Source organism: Pholcus phalangioides, unplaced genomic scaffold, assembly GCF_987345545.1.
Source record: "Pholcus phalangioides strain wild (caught in Gottingen) unplaced genomic scaffold, Ppha-v1.0 ptg000008l_1, whole genome shotgun sequence".
Taxonomy (NCBI): domain Eukaryota; kingdom Metazoa; phylum Arthropoda; class Arachnida; order Araneae; family Pholcidae; genus Pholcus; species Pholcus phalangioides.
Genome location: NW_028301601.1, coordinates 45,826,045 through 45,843,733, shown reverse-complemented (window position 1 = coordinate 45,843,733; position 17,689 = coordinate 45,826,045). Strand labels below are relative to the sequence as shown.

At 35.6% G+C, this 17,689-nt stretch overlaps 1 protein-coding gene across 1 annotated transcript; it reads right to left on the bottom strand.

Annotated features, from left to right (window-relative positions):
• Nucleotides 1-1,771: 1,771 nt before the first annotated feature.
• Nucleotides 1,772-17,391, bottom strand: ATPsynO (ATP synthase subunit O, mitochondrial). The gene is made up of 8 exons (XM_089234787.1): nt 17,276-17,391; nt 16,999-17,046; nt 14,633-14,743; nt 10,591-10,663; nt 8,436-8,495; nt 7,048-7,160; nt 5,027-5,113; nt 1,772-1,993 (listed from the first exon to the last, which is right to left on the bottom strand). Exons 1-8 carry the CDS (start codon nt 17,303-17,305, stop codon nt 1,880-1,882), a joined length of 636 nt encoding a protein of 211 aa, XP_089090913.1. The 5' UTR covers nt 17,306-17,391; the 3' UTR covers nt 1,772-1,879.
• Between the last annotated feature and the right edge of the window lie 298 nt (nt 17,392-17,689).

The window sequence follows — 17,689 nt, the reverse complement described above, 5'->3', positions numbered from 1 at the left end:
ACATTTAACCCTTTAAGCGGCGCATTGATGAGACATCTCGCCTATTTAAAAGCCTGTTATTTTGCATTGACAAGTCCGAGTATTTTGAAAAGAGAATTTTTCTTAATAGAATACTTTTCCCTATACACCTTAGCTAGCTAGCTTGCTAAAAATTGGGAGAAAGTCTTATAAAAAATATAAGATTTTTTGAAGGGGATTCAGTGATTTTTGCTGTGCCGCTTAAAGAGTTAATTCTATGAAAAATATGGGACGTCAACGATCCTCGCCAAAAACGTTGCCAGCGAAATTACTAATTATTGCTCATAAAGACCGAAAGTTTAGGCACTAAAATTGTAGAAATAGGCAGGCAAAAAGAAATTTTAAAAAAAAGGGTATTTATGATAAATGGAAAGACCCCAAGTCCCCTCTCTCGCTACGGCCTTGCCGAGATATCTCGTTTTCTTAAAATATTCTCACTTTGGGCAATCACGAGAACAGCTAGCTCTGTGCAGACTGCGAACAGTTCAGCTTCGCCGGATTACATATTTTCTCCCCCCCCCCTTCCGTCCTGGCAATCAACTGCCACTGGGCGGCTTTGTTCAAAGTTAAATAACAAAGGTAGAGAGACAGTTTTCTTCCCCATTTTTTCGGAGTTGTATAGAAATACGCGACAGAAGATCGCGTAACAGAAGGGATATATACTGTATATCTCTCTAGAGATGAGATACTCATCTTCCTTTTTTTATTATAGGTTTTGGGGGGACCTTATCATTGCATGAGATCGGAAAAGAAATGTTCTTGAAAACAGGTGGCAATTTCTAGAAGGTTTAGTGATTTTCAATATTAGTTATAATACGGATAAGGGCCCTTTCACGCGGAGCGGATTCGGAAGAAATTTTAACTATTGGTAACATACGGAGCCTTTCAGACGATGCGGAATGCGCCCGCAACTTCCAAGTGTTCGTGCGGGTCCGGATGGTGTCCGCATGCGTCAAAACATAAGTGCGGGCTCCGCATCCGCACATACACGTTTTGTACATTAGGTTATATGGAGCTATTCACACGACGAGGGTCCCGGTGGAATTCGCCCGCATCTTTGGCTACTTTTAAAGATGATTACATTATCCATATGCCACTCAACACAGTGGCATATGGATATTACAATGTCAATTGCAACGGTTGGATAATTTAATTACCATTTCTGGAGGCAGACTTGGTAACTCATGCCATGAACGTGGACCATAGGTTGGGAAACGCTGCACTAGAGGTCATAATGTTAAAGAAATGAGCTAAACTCCATGTTTGCAGCTTTCATTAAAAACAAATTCACAGCCAGAGGGTTAAATGGCTCCAGCTGTTAAAACAATTATTGAAATAATTCATCAATCATTATCACATATGCATGTACTATTTCACCACATAACCAACTCCGGCCATATTGCTACACTACAATTAAAGCTGTTAAGGAGTTGGGATGAAAATGAAGGCCCCATCTCTCTGTGGTTGCCTCAACCTTGTCAGGGAAAATATCTATACTCTTTCCCCAGATCAAACCTGGGACCTGACGGCAACCTTCATGGTGGTAGATGAACATCTTACCCACCACGTCACTCGGCACACATATTTATTTACCTGAAACTTCCAGCTTTTTCGTTAACATGAAGTTAGCTAGCTGATAAAAAAAAAGTACTTTTCAGCTGATAAAAAAAGGTACAGAATTATAAAAAGTTATATAAATATCCAAATAAAGATATCAGTATCCAAAAAGTTATTTAATGACAAAAACAATTCATTCATCAATGACTCAATTCTTTATTATTAACACAGTCCCAACATACATATGTTCATGCTATAAATCTGATAATTTTACGAGTTTATCCTACAAATTAAAAAAAACAGTTTAGTATGACTCCTTTAGAAGATTGGCGTATGTCTTGATTTTGGATGCCAGTGACATATCAATATACTTATCACCGATACTGACAATAGCACCACCAATTATAGAAGGATCGACCTGAAAAGATGAGAAATAAAACCTGTTAAGCTTTCAGTAAAACCTTATTTGCTAAACATTGGATAACATATTTGTACGCATCATTTTCATCCATTAAAAAAGGCAAGATTTGATACCGCGAAACACCTCTTTTGCGGATACGAGCAGGATAAAAATATTTGATAAATATTTGTGTTAAAAAAAATGGTTGCTCCCTAATGAAAATAATTATTCATTTTGAAAAATAAACACTCATAACATACATAAGTTAGAAGATGGTGTATGAAACTAGCATATACTTTTACATAAATACGGAATCTACTGTATATACTCGTGTATGAGCTGATCTCCAAAAATCAGCGCATTTTAAAGGGAGAAAAATTTTGTATATTTCAAGCAATAAAAGTTGCAATGGAAATGATTCAAAAACTTTCTAGTCCATTTTTTTTCTGATTTTCCAATCTCTACATCGGAAGAGAAGTCATCAATCGATATGACATCTTCGTTTTTATCTTCAACTGTGCTATCATTCATTGCATCATCATTTTCAAAGAGAATGTCTCATCTCAAGTTCTGCTCCACCATATTACTGATATAACACTTTTTAAAGAATTTGATGATGATTTCGGTGGACACAGAATTCTACGCTTCGTGAACTCACTGGCACACTAAGCCAATGCCGAGTTTCTTTAAGACACTGCTTTTTGTTGTTTATCTCTTCAGAACTCATCGATTCAGTCCATAAATTCCTTAAATAATCTTTGAGAGGCTTGTTAATGCTCACATTTAAAGACTGTATAATCGTTTGTCTACCGGGTAACAAAGCCAATGACATTTTTTTTTTTTTTTTTTTTTTTTTGTTTTGGCTTTCGTCAGTTCTGTGGGGTTTGAACATAGATACAAAAATCACTCTACTGATTACTGACACCATCTAGAGTAGTCTAATGACGTTGCGAATCTTCAGGCTAGTCGTGCAAAGGTTATGTAGCTATATGATTTGGTAAAGTGGGGGGAGGTGGATATTTTCTCCTAAAAAATTTACCACACACATAAAGGAACAAATTTTTCAACACAAAAATTTAACTTATACACAAGTATAGGGTTACCAGACATCCTTCTTTAGGAAGACATGTCCTTCTTTTTAAAGTCATTTCAAGCATCCTCCTATGTTTCGGAAAATTTGCCCTTTTGACCTCCTTTTCAGGTTTCTGAAATTATTTTTCTTCTTTTTCTTAGGAATTTTTTTTTCAACTTTGAAACATAAATCTCTTCATTGACATGAGTGTCTTTGTGGTTTTTCCCCATTGACTAACAGCAATGAAAATCTTCAGAATTTTTTTTTTTTTCTATAGTGGTTCTGTTTTAGTTGGGAAAATTTGCTGTTATGGCAGTTTTATTGGTCACAACAGTGGCGCTACCTGGTGTAAAAATTTAGAAGAGTGACGTCATTAAGGGTTCACATGTAGGCGCTCTCCTTTCTGTTTGAATCTGGTAACCCCAAACGAGTATATAGAATAATGGAACCTTTAAAAAAATTACTGTAATATCTGATAAATGACCTGCATATTACAAAAAAAAGTTTTGTGGAAATGTGCTGCTCATATGAAGCTGTGGTGTTACGTCATTCAAGATCTAATAATGCACTAAAATTTGAATAAAAATTAGATTTGTATGTTTGACTTGACATTCAAGTTTTCCTCAAAAGCTTGTAACTAATCATTAGGCATTAGCATGAGAAGTATAAAAGCAATATTTTTTAATTGTAATAAAAACAAGAGAACACATTTTCTTATAACTCAAAATCCCTCAAAGTCAGAAAAAAAAATTTATTGAATAAGCTGTGGCTTTAAATGATCTGCAAGAGTCTAAATTTATTTTAATGAGCTGCGCTTCACCACAATGAATGAATGAACACCAGAACTTAGCCACTGGACTTATCCCGTAGCCGAGATCTCTTCCAGCTCAGCTTCAGTGCTTCACCAAAGGAAATTTGGTGGAAAAATTACAATAGGAAGAATATTTTAACAAAAAGCGTTTGTGTTCGTACAGGATTTTTAACCCAATGGAATGAATGATGAGAATAACGTCTGTCTACAAATCGCAGCAAACAAAAATGTACTTCAGGAAAAAAATATTCACATGATCTCATGACCATATTTCATTTAAAAAAATATGGTAAACTAGGATTTTACATAATCCGTAAAATACAATACATTGCCAATTGTCATCAAAAACATTGCCAGAAGTAGGCACAATCATAATTAAAATAGCTGAAAAATTGTGGGAAAAACGTTGACCCTGACAAATATGTGAGATGAATATTTTATATAACTTTTACCGTAGTTATCATAGTATAATTTATGTTATGAAAAACCACTGTGTATTCTGACCTTAGTAAATATCATTAATTCAGATGAGCATTGTTGAAAAAACAGGACAAATGTATAAAAAAAATCTGAACAACAAAAATTGCAGGAATGTCATGTAATACGAGAAGCAAGTGGTCCATCAAATTGTTTTCAGAAAGGTTGAGAAACGCTGGCTTATATGATTCAGTCCCAAAATTCTAAATTAACTTTTATGCTGGCCGTTAAAGCCTACATCATAGTTTTCCAAACTTTTTGTTCCATCACCTCATTCATCAGATTTTTTTTTCTCTCAATGCTCCCTACTCCAGTGAACCCATAGGATCCTATGTTAAATCTGTAGCTTCTATCGACCCCTTGGACAATTCCATCATCTACCAGGGGGTGATATTGCCCACTTTGAGAAACACTGACCTACATTCTCTTCTCTTTCTTTGTTTGTTTAATTATTATTCAACTATGAGCACATAAGAAAAATAAGCAATTCAAAGACTGCAATGATTTTCTAGATTGCAAATAATACTTTTCATGATACATAATTGAAAGAGACTTTTGGGAATAAACGATCGTTTGACCTTTATCATCATGAGAATAATTTATCTATAAATTATTCTCATTAAGATGAAATATTTTACTATAATGAAAAATATAACTTTTTACTATGAATTAGAAAAAACACTCCCTATACCTCAGTCTGCAGTAAGATTTTCTCGTTCTTTTTCACAAATCCTTTCAATGTATCTTCAAATTCTTTCATCTGAGGCGCATCAAGAGGCTAAAATGCAAAAACAGAAAATATGAATAACATAATAAACTAAAAGACATGATGAGTAGGCTATCTTTCACTCGAATCAAAACACACAATAAAAGCTCGCTTACAAGAGCAGCCAGTAATAAAAAAATATTTATACCAAGTCACTAATTTAAGCATAGTTAAAATAACAGAACAGGCCGATCTTGATCAAGATCGTCTCAAGAAAAGCTCAACTTTTCCAAAGAGAAATATGTGTCTATGTAAATTGTGAAAATGGTTAACAAGTATATAAATAATGAAATAAATTACAGTGACATCATAAATCTTTTCCTCTTAACATATTGCTGACAAGAGATGTGAATCTGTTTGTTGTTGGCAAAACATAACGCTAGCAAAGGTGTGGCTTGGTGTTACACATTCTTGGTATAAAGCAGGCTATCCATAAAAAATTTGCTGACACTGATGCTTGATTCATTAAGATATACCGTCAAAAATCAGTTAACCCTTTCCGACTCAGTGTGCCACTGGGCACACCTAAAAATTCCTTTTTCAAACATTGAAAATAAACTATAAATAAAATGAAAATATTAGTTTAGAGATTACTTTGAGCCTTCCTTATCAAGACTAGATAACAGCACCACACAAATCAATCCACATTTTTGGCCTGTGTTTATTTTTTGTGAAAATCTTTATTTTTCGAAGAAATGGATTCCAAATTTTTTTTTTTTTTTTTGATATGAAAAGGATTTCCGGAAAAAAAAATCCTATGTCGTTTTTTTGGCTGTACACTAATCTCTAAGTTTTAACTTTTCACATTGAAAGCTTACCTAAAATTTGGGTCAAGAATTCAAGCTGTGCCCTCTTTGGGCACACCCACAAAATAAAAACAGTAAATGCAATGTTTACAAAATCATATCTGCGTACTCCCCTAGGCCTTAATAAGATTGGCTACAATTTTTTTTTGAAATTCCAACTTAAAAGGGTAGCATGTCCCAGAAAAGGTTATTAGATTGTTTAGAGCAGTGCTGGACAAATTCCAGGCGCTAGCGTGTCTGCTAGCATGTAAAGGGGTCCTTAAGTCCTGTATAAGTAAAAAAATATAATGTTTTGGATCGATTTTGTTAGGGAAAAAATTGCTTGGCACCTACAAAATTTTTCTGGAGCCTAAATTTTTTTTCGATTTGTCTGGTTTTAGACCAGGGATCATCCACACATGCCCCACAAGGCCATTTAACTCTTATTATTTACCATTGCCCATCAATCATTTTGAAGCCGCTCAACATTAAAATTGATTAAATAAAAAAAAGTAGGAATTAAACCCCCAAGGTGAGGAACACTTAATATTTTTGTAGACGTTGAAAATATTATTTTGGGGCAAAAAAGTGACATTTATACAAGTTCATCTTCTCAATGGTTCCATAGTGTTGGAGAAACATTGAGAAAATTAACTTGTATCGATGGCCCTTTGCATCAGGAAAACCTCTTTCACCATCAAAGGTGCTTCATTAGTAAGCACATAATTACACAAGCGGTTCTTCTCCAGAGAAATATCATGTGAAATCAAAAGCTTGGCTTTCCTTGTGAGAATCTGGAAATCCTCTTACAATTCTAAATGACCATAGCATGAATTAGTCTCACTTCATTGTTCCCGGTGTTGTCTGCAATCACAGAACAGTTGAAAACCCTTGGTTCAGACCAACAGAATATTTGAACCAATTTTGAATGACTCATTATAAATACTAGTTGATTAAAAATACGTGGAGACTTGCTTCAAAAAAAAAAACAAGAGAAAGAATAGCATCCAAACACAAATATGGAAAAACTGATGACCTCCCTACCATAAAATCCACCAAAATTAATTGCATCATTGAACCAGAGAATAAATAAAGAAAATTATAGAGAAAAAACAAAAAAAATAGAGAAAAAACAAAAAAAATAGAGAAAAAACTATAAACCTTAGCAGATGTGATTTTGCACACAACTTCACCCCTTTCGTTGCTCATGACTCCTATAAAACAATCAATGACGGCATGAAGATTCTTTAAACGACCATTATCTGCCATAACACCTGGTGAGAATAAAACATTTCTTATTTTAAATTTTTTAAAAATACATATGCACACAAAAATTTCACATTGAACGAATTCTAATATTAAAAAAAAAATTTCAACATATAATTGAATAATGCATGAAATACATTGAAACCTCCCGACAACTAATGAGACCAAACCTCCGGCCACTAACGAGACCAAGAAAATGTGGCATTTTCTTGGCGTTTCTAGGGTCGTAAAACTTGTGCAAACGCACAAAGCACTGCTATAGAAAGGGTGCCAAATCAGTGGTGAAAGGGAAAAATAATTGCTACAAAAATTAGGAAAAATGTTTTGCATGTAAAATTCAAACTATAAATGCATTAAATAGAATGACCCGTAGAGAAAACTGTAATTTTTGTGATGCATTTCATCCAGCTGGGATTTTTTCGTGGTCGTTTAATGAAACAGCTTATATGCTAGAGTGGAAATGTTGATGTCTCACACAAGTGAAAATTTCATCCCCAGAACAAATATTGAGGACTATTTTCATATGATATATATTGTTTTTTTTACATTTTTATGGTGTCTGAAAGTGGTTGTTATTCACAGAGGTTAACCTTAATATTAATCCAATGGGATGCATTCTGTTCCAAAAAAATGTTGGAGAAAATTGTGTATTCCAAGAAATGTGGCCATTATGGGAGGTCTTACTGTATAAGGATTGTCTGCTAAGACATCATGGAACTAGTAAAAAATTCTCTTAAACATTTTGTTCACATTTCCTGGTAACCTCTGAATTAATGTAATTTAAAAAAAGATCTAGTATGATAATATGAATTCAACGACGATATTTTATATATGTTACTGCCTAAACACGAAGTTAGCCATTTCACGACCTGGAAAATGTTCAAAACTTTGGCTTTCGCCATGCTTTGGCCAGCTCCTATATTCCCTTACATCTATCCCTATGATTCGGGATCATCACCAAGTTAGCATATTTCGTGATAATTATAGCCATTTATAAGTAGCCATATATAAATGGTAGCCATATATAAAAAGTAGCCATATATAAATGGTAGCCATATATAAATTGCTATAGCAACCCTAACAGTCAAAGGAATCTGAATATTGATATCTTAGTGATCCATATATAGAGATCAACCTATAGGGGCCGGCCAAAGCCCAGCAGAAGCCCAAAATTCAGACATCAGCCGGGCCAACTTTAGCCTTCGGCATTAACATACATATATGTGATAGGTAAAAATCAGTTTTACTGCAAGGAAAATCCATAATTTCTTTCAATAACTTACCAAGCAAATTTATAGTAAGAGGCCCGAAATTCTTTTTCGCCAAAACTTTCCCCAAAGCAACTAAAAGAGATATAAAAGCATGAAACTAACAGCAATGCATAAAAGTAAGATCAAACTATACATACGCATTATATTTAAACATTAGTACAGCTAAATAAATATACAGCCCAACCTTGTTATACAATTACTAGGTCTACTACTTAATCGTACATGCACCTTGTACAGATTCAAAATTTCTAACGAATCGGTGCATGCAGGAATGCTCTGAATGTAAATGTGGCTCCGAACGTATTTATGTTGTCAGAGTTGTGTTTGTTTCATGTTTTTGCTGGTGCTAACTGTCTTCCATATTTTGAAGTGAAGATTGTAGATCAGAAGTCTTCAACGTGTGGCCCTTGGAGCTCTAACGGTGGCTCATCAACCATTTTTAGGAACTACTCGTAGGTGAAAAACATTAAAAGACAATTAAGAAAATGTACATAATCACACAAAATTACAGAAATGCTAAAGCCGCCAAAGCAGAATATGCCGAAATCTGAGACATGCATCACAGAGCTATCAATGCTACTGCAGAATAACCAAGAAGAATTTTAAGAAAAGTAAAGAAAACACTATTATGAGAATTTTTACCGCAGCACATTTCCAGTCAGCCAAGGGATAATTGCAGAAAAATGCAAACATTCTGCTTTGGGATGCTTCAAAACCCCTCAATGAAAATATTATTGCGGAATTAACGACAGAAATAATTTCAGAATGAATGACAGAATTCATTTTAAAACTATGAAAGAAATAATTCCAGAATAAATAAAAATCTTAAATTATTTGGAACTCCCCTTGTTTTGAGTGTTAAGGCACCACTGACAGTAGATTACAGTAGAACCTTGATTACCCAAACACATCGGATGGAAAGGTATTCAGAAAAGTGAAATGTTTAGTAAATCTATTTCAAAACTAATTCAATAATTCAAAGGAATGAACTGAAATTCAGCAACAAATGATACCCCCCCCCCCCCGGCAAAACAGTAATAAGAAATTTTTTATTGTCAAGAAGACACACTCCTCCCTCTGATTAAGGCACACCCAAACCCATAGGATTATGATGAATTCCTGAGACTGGAAAAAAAAAATAGCAGCTAAATCTGCTCTTATTCACGAGTTTTTCTGCTTGTCAATCGTTTATAACTACACATGGATCCGCCCCTACTTACATCTATAGCTCATAGGTAGCATGTACAATTGTTTGGAAGTGGATTATTGTGTGTATATTAGAAGGAGTTTATCAAGTTAAGAGATAAGAGGATTCAACTTCCAAGAGAATACCAACTGTTGAGCATCACTGACAACAGAAAACTGGAAATGAGAGGTTGAAAAGGTGTTCAGTTGATTGAGTTGTTTGGAAAATTGATGTTCAGATAAACAAGGTTCTACTGTATATCAAGTCCCTGTGAATCTGTGTATTCTTCTTACAATTATCAATACCCCAGTATGACTTGGTGGAGCACCCGAGTGGCACCATGGTAAGATGGTTGTCCACCACTATGAAGGCTGCCATCAAGGTCCATGGGTTCGAACTCGGGCATAGAACATTAGAAGCAAGTTCTTTACCTTTGAATTTTCATTAACCCCATTATGAAAATGCCCCCCCCCCCCATGATGGGCCAGCATTAGGGTATGAGCACAGTGCAAACTGGTTTCCAATTCTGCAAATCGTCCATCATGGAATGATTAAAAACGTGAATTTCAGGTACAATCCAGGTACGTGAATTTAACCAATCCATAACAACGCCAACTTGTAGAATCAGAAACCAGCATGCACTATGTTCATACCCTTACAGAGGATCCAGGTTTGATCCCAGCACACCAGTGACCTGTTGAAATTGGTTTTCTGTGGTTTCGGCTTTGGTGGGATATTTAAATGAAAACAACTTCAAAGCAAAACTTAATTTCACAAACAACCAATCCAAAGTTTCTTCAGACTCACGTGCAGGCATTCAGCCCACTCTCGAATGTGAAGGACCTTATTGATAATAATTGCAATAATGATAAGGTGTAAGAGGTTTTATGTTAGATTGTCACCCCCCCCCCCCTTTTGGTGACCATTCAATATATCGGAACACTTTACTTAGTCTTACAGTTGTTTCAAGTAAAAAATTACCTTTCTTATCGATGCTCTTGATTAACGGATTGAGAACAAATTCAGCAAACTTTGCATCTTGAACCAGGAAGCCCTATGAAATGGTTATTAGAAAAAATTAATACTCGAAAATTACTTTCATAAAAAGATTGAAATTTGTAATTTCATGATATCATCAGCTGTCATTATTAATCGAGAGATAAATGCAAAATGGTTCTTATACAGTAGACTCTTAATTATATGACACTCTAGATTCCAACACACACTACACCCATTACCCCTCATGTGCAAAATCAAAGGGTAGTTCACAAAATCTGGTTCTCATTAACCCTGAATTTGATGCATCTTGATACTGCAGACAAAATTTCACTGAAACTTTTTTTGCTTCAAGTAAAATCCTACATGAACTTTTCATTACGCTCATTTTAATTATGTTTTTAAAACATTAGTGGCTCTGCCACGACTGCTATCTAGATAATAATACAGGGTGAACATGGCCTAACCTGCCAAACGAAAGGAGGACTAGATGATCCCAAGTGAAATAATGGAAACCTACCAACCCTGTCCTATCTCAAACCATTTGAGTTATGGTAAATAATGGATTATGGAAGAAAAATTCTGAAAAAATCTAAATTTGTGAAGTTTCTGAAAGACATAAATGCAAACTAAGCACGTTTGGAAACAGCAGAAAAAATCTTACAAAGTATCATTTCCATGAGAATACCTGGATTTGATTGATGGTGAGTTACAAGTGCTGAAAGATCGGCAAAATGCAAATTGTCATCAAAATTTTTAATCGCAAATTCCGCAAATACCCTTCCAGCTACAATCAAGCAAATTTGCCTAAAATTTGTCCATTGCACCCGCTTTTGAAAGAGCCTACAATAAACCATACCAGTGTTCACATTCACCCTGTATAAGAAACATAATTTTTTTGAAGCCATAATTATAGCATAGGAACACAACATTTGATTCAAGATCAGCGTAAGAAGAGTCGAAGCGGTGTAAAATTTGCCAGGTGCATTAAGTCCGCCATTTTAAATTTTGCTGAGTAAGGTATGGTTGAAAGTATGCTGATAGACATGCTGAAATAATTTCAGAAACTTTTGTGTTACCCTGAGACTTTAATAATCACAGATAAAAAATTTTAGATACCACACAAAAATGCCAATTTTTTAGTCACATCAGAAACCTGTTGAAAGAAAATTACAGGTTTTCTTGCTTTTTTGGCATTAATCACATCCAACTGCACATTCCTGTCTTTAAAAAATTTGCATTCATCTGAGAAATTTCTGGCAAATTGGAGCATGCATAGGCACCGATTCCCAGACTCAAAAAATTGTTAGTTCGTCAAGGGACAAAACATTTCACTGCAGAAAAAAAAGTCATGCAAATAAAAAGAAAACTAGGAATTTTTCGGGGTAGTCATATGACCCATTTTCCATGGACATTCTCATATTTTCCAGTAATTTTGACATCCCCCAGCTTACTTTTGTTTTATAAAATTATCCTATTAATAATCATCACACATATTTCTCATGTTAAATACTTTTTTCCTGTGAAATTCATTTTGATCCACTGTGATTTGTGGCAGTACTTCATTTCTTGCCATTAGCAACTTTTTTTGGAGATCTTAGCAATAATTGGAAACTTTGTTCAGTTTTGGTATCATATTTGGTGACAATTGCCACAATTCCAGGCCTAGAAGTGAAAATTTGGAAAAAAAAGTAGGAAAAATAGGAACATCATTGACAAAAAATAGGAAAAAAATAGGAGGGGAAAAAAATGGAATTCCCGAATTATCATGGCATTTAATAATGTTGTAGCCATTGAGATTCACACCTTATATACTTTAATATTATAGTATTATCTATAAATATTTTAAGAAACTCAAGTTCTAATGAATTTAAAAATCTTTCATTTCCACAGAATGTGTGGTATCGAAAACAATGTAAATGGCAAAACTAAAAAGAAATTAATCAAATTTCTACTGTTACTTGAAAAGTCCAACTATTAATCGTGATCCATTTTTCCCCTGTGCTTTTCAAAGAAAGAAAAAAACCAGTCTAGGTGCCATAGAAATGTAACCCATACATGCTTAACCAATTGCCCAAGGGCAGAATGTGGCCCCAGAGTCATCTGTTGTGACTCACAACTTCAAATCTTATTTTGTAAAAATGAACCAAGCAACACTTCTACATCGTTCAAGAGACCCTGCAGCACAGTTTCAGGTCATTCAAGTGGCTCGCACCACATTTACAGATCACCACGGCACAGTTCCAGATTACTCAAGTTACCTCAGAACTCAATAGGGAGAATGTTAGTTCAAGTACCAACAAACTAGCGAAAAGTTTTTCTTGTTTTTGGCGAAACGAGTAAGATGCCATTAAGAATACTGTATTTCACATTTTTATAAAGGGTGGGTGATGAAGTAATCATCATCCTAACACCCCTCTCCCCCACCATCGATGCTGACGTAATACTTGAATGACACCGAGCATAGACACAAAAAAGTTATTTCCTGACGGTTAAAAAAACTGGATTTAGAAAGCGGCTAATCAGCTCCCCCCCCCCCCCCCCCGTAAAACCAGATGTGGCTCTGGATCTGTCCCGTAAAGCCGGGTTTTCCTAGGAGCAGGTTTTCTATGCCACAAGCAACGTGAATCACCTAGCGCGACACACCGTCCACTTACCAATACGAAAAGCAGTACTACAGAGCGTAATATGGCTCACGACAGCGCTTTACGTTGGGCGTGATAGGCGGACTGCTTCTGGGGAGTTAAATGCGTCGTGTGCCGCGTGTTTCACCGATCTTCTCTTCAATTTCGCTGTGTTCTCTTTCCTTTCCTTTGAAACCGGAGCATGTGGCAGATAGAGTGGCTGACTCCAGGGCCATATACTATAATATACTGATCTGATGCGCCGCGATTGGGAAACACAAATGCGTAGCGTGATTATGTAGCACATTACAGCTGAAGCGAAATGATCCAGTTCGGTTCACGTGGCACAAAACGCCTACTAGGAAAACCTGGCTTTGAACGCTCCTTATGAGATACGGGGAGAGAAACCTATAGTCCTTTTTGTGTTTGGACAGAGCCTGTCCCTACACCTCCTTTTTTTTACCTTCTTATTTAAGGCAACTGATCTCCCAAACAGGTTCGCTTTTTCCACTGGACTTCAGTTTTAGCACTGACTATACGGCGCGGGGGCGAAAATATACGCTTGTCATCGCCCTAAAAAAAAATTCTTTTTCCTTTTTCAGTAGCGAGTTGTGAAGAAAATAAAACAAGTCAAAAGGGATAGAAAGCAGTGACATTTTGCGGTTTCTCGGAATTTTCGTAGTGAGATATTAGCTGTAAAGGAAAGGAAGGGAGGGATAAAATAGGAATAGTAGGAGAGAATTGGAATAAAATAGGACAACTGCAACGAAAGTAGGAAAATAGGAGGGCATTTCTAAAAAATAGGAAAAGTAGGAAAAATAGGAGCACTGCGAGGTCTGCAATCCCTTCCCCCACCCCCTTTTTTCTAGAGAGAACATGGACACTTTGAGATTACAAGGATTTTGTTTGGGGATTTTCAATTTCTGGGAACACTGTGTTTGAGGATTTTTTGGGATTTTTCTATAAAGATATAAAAAATTGGAAAACTTGGGAATCGGAAACATTGGCACCTATGTACATGCAGGCAAGGTCAAAACCAAAATTTTTTGAAGGAGGACAAACATGATTTTGCTGCCCCCTCCACTTTAAAATTTGATAATTTTATACCAGTATCCCCCACTTAAAATTTGCCGCCCAGTGCAAGGGCGGCTCAAGCCTACCTGCCACCTGGGTGAGAAGCCTTATGTGCTGCTCCTAAAGATGACTGTGGGCTTTAGTCCAGGTGACACTGGTATGAACCTGACTTTTCAGTTAAAAAAGTTTCTTTCGAGTAGCACCAACTAATTACATATCAGCATAATTATTTTACAGCACACCACGCCAATGCAGAAAATAAAACGAACTTAAAGAATGGAACAGAAAATGTGAATAAAACTTCACATGAAAAATAAAACATTTTTTACCTTCAGGGTCTTAAGCTCTTTTTCTACTGCATCCAGCTTCTTATCTTTACTTGCGGCAGAATACAATGCTGTAGCGTAACGGCCCTCTACACCAAACACTGGAACAGCAGGCTACATAAATATTAAAATTGAGTATTAAATGCAAACCAAATACCAATAAATTTTATGTGTTGAATTACAAAAAATAAAATAAAATAAAATAGACAATCGTGTACCGTCACAGAGCAGTGACAGTTTATGACAATAGGTGAATACCAACTGGCTCTGATTATGAAAAAGCATTCTGTACGATGGAAACAAGATGATGAAAACAGCATGAAAATATTTCCACCATGATTTTTTGATTCAGCAAATAAGGTATATAAAATATTTCAAGTGAAATGGTATCAATGTTTCAATAGCGAGTAAAAATCTTTTTAAATCATTGCAAATGGGTATACATTGCGGCATGTATGTTATATAACCAATGAAAATTGCCACCAGAGGAAATAACCACTAGAAAAAGTCTAATAAGGGGAATCTGAGTATATGTTGCACTGGCGGACTGGACATTCCAAGTCCTGGTTTCAAGTCAGATTTAACAGGCAAATAGGAAAATGTGCAACACCATCAGCATCAAGACTGTTCATATTGAAATAGTCTTAAAGAGCAAAGAAAGCCGCTCAAAAATATTCTTTGTGGGTTGTCTCCGCATTATTACTCCAGCATTGTGGAGTTTCGGAACAGCTTTTTTTTTTTTTCGTTTGGCCATTTTTTTGGCGATTTCCTTTCTAGCCTGTTGGTGCTTTTCGTCCTGGTCAGTGATGGTCGGACATTTTCTTCCATTGGGGGTTTTTCTGCCGGCTATTGTTATTTCTTTGGCTTCTGGGTTGCTATTTTCATTTTTGCTATTAGTTATTGTCTGAAGGTGATGTCACCTGAAGAGTTTGCCAGTGATTATAATAGGCTTTCAAGCACTGCATATGAATTAATCGAGTCCGTTAGCATTTTTTGACATTACACATTTCTGTGTTGCTTTTTTTTGTACATTATACATTGTAACCTGCATACCGTTTTCTCAGTATATGACATTTTTTTGTTGGAATATTGCCTTTGGAATTTGGTCTCAGGAATATATGGATTCTCTCAGGTTGCACAAATTGCATACTAGCTGTTGTAATTTTAATCCTGCAACTGTGTCTTTATAGAACCCAGAGACTTGACCGTTGTATTACTTAAAATAGAGTGCAGATTTTTATTAATTTCAATTTCGTGTCTGATCTATGGTGTTATATTTTTAATCTAGATTCCATTATTTAATCTAAGAATGTTGTTTTCTTATTATTCCTGTTTTTTGTTTTTTATCGTCATTTTTTCATTTTAACAGCCATAGTGTTATTCCCCTATTCAATATTTTTTTTGTTTGGCAAGAAAGACATCCAAAATCACGACTCTGTTTTGCTCTCTGCAACTTCTCACGATACTTTCTCATGTCAAAGAAGACAAATCACCAACATATCTCCAAAAGGAATACATACTATAGCTGGTCCTGATTTTAAAATACACATATTTTTTGAAAACTTTCAGTGAGGGAACAGGCACTTCCCAAGCTTCTTTATGATCACAATTGCTCGTTTTTTTATTTAGCTGATTGTTTACTGTTCTTGTGTCACAATGTCTCATTGTGTCTTTGAATACTCTAATTTTTTAACAAATGTTTCATTTATGTTCTCTGGCTTCAATATATATTTTACTATTCATTAACACAGCATTTGACAAAGGTTAGGGGAAACACATTTCAACAAAGACATCAGAGCAAGCTGTTAACGATGGTTGCCAATTCAGCGCTGCTTTTTTTCAACTCTGGGAAGCCACAGACATTATCATAGTAAAAGAGTCATGGGTGAAAAAGTTCGAGAACCACTGCACTAATGGGCACTCCCCATTAATGGAGACAAAATTTTTGGTACAATATCCTTGAGGTCATAGCTAAAACTATATAAACTGCATAAATTTTCCTCCAGTCTCTTGGGTTTCAAAGTGATTTTAGTAGCCTGTGTGAGGGGAAAATAGATAAATATTTCCTTCATTTGTCTCTTGATTATGCAAGATTGATTTAATTATCTTCGTGCAAGGAAGGTCTTGAACAGCTAAGAGAACTTTAAGCTGCGATAGAGGAGTTCTCCGCTTCAAAAAACTATAACTGCTATCAATGTGGGATCAAAGAGCAATCATAAAGGTAGCTTCGGGACTGTGCATCATGATGGCCACGGATTTGAATGTCAGGCACCTTTAAATTGAACTTGATGAGTAAAATGAATAAGTGACTGAACCATTGCATAGCTTTTTGACTCACCCAATACTTTAGTATAAAAATCACTGCTTACCTTAACCATTGCAGCTCTATTTACAACACTGCTGCTTAGTCGACGAACCTATAAACCATACAAATGGATTAATAATAACAAATAATTATCACACCCACGCGAATTACATGCAAACAAGTAGATTATCTAATTATCTACTAAATGTGTTAATGTTAGCCACATATAAAGTAGTACAGTATACTAAAAAGTATAGTAGGATAATTGATATAGGCAAATTTTTAGACATTAGAGAACTGAAATAAAAATAAAGGAGGGAATTATCAATTATCATTCTCACAGAATTTTGAATATGAACGGAGTTATTCATTTTCGCCCTTCACAAAATAAACACAACAAGCAAGGGCAGCGATTTCAGGGATGTTGTGTGTTGTGGCCGCAATTCTACCGACTTCCGATATGTACTTTCTGGATTGGATGATTTATGGCCCCATGGTTGACGTCATCAAATATTTTTTGTACAGGACCATACGTCCTGTTTTCAACATGACTGTCCAAGTATTTTTAATTTTTTTATAATAGTGACTTAAGCCGGGTTCTCCTAGGATCAGGTTTCCTGTGCCGCGCGCAACGTGATTCACCCAGCAGCGCGACACGCCGTCCACCCACCAATAAGAAAAGCGATACGACTGTTTTCCTACAGAGCGTAATGCAGCTCACGACGGCGCTTTTCGTCGAGCGTGATTGGCGGACT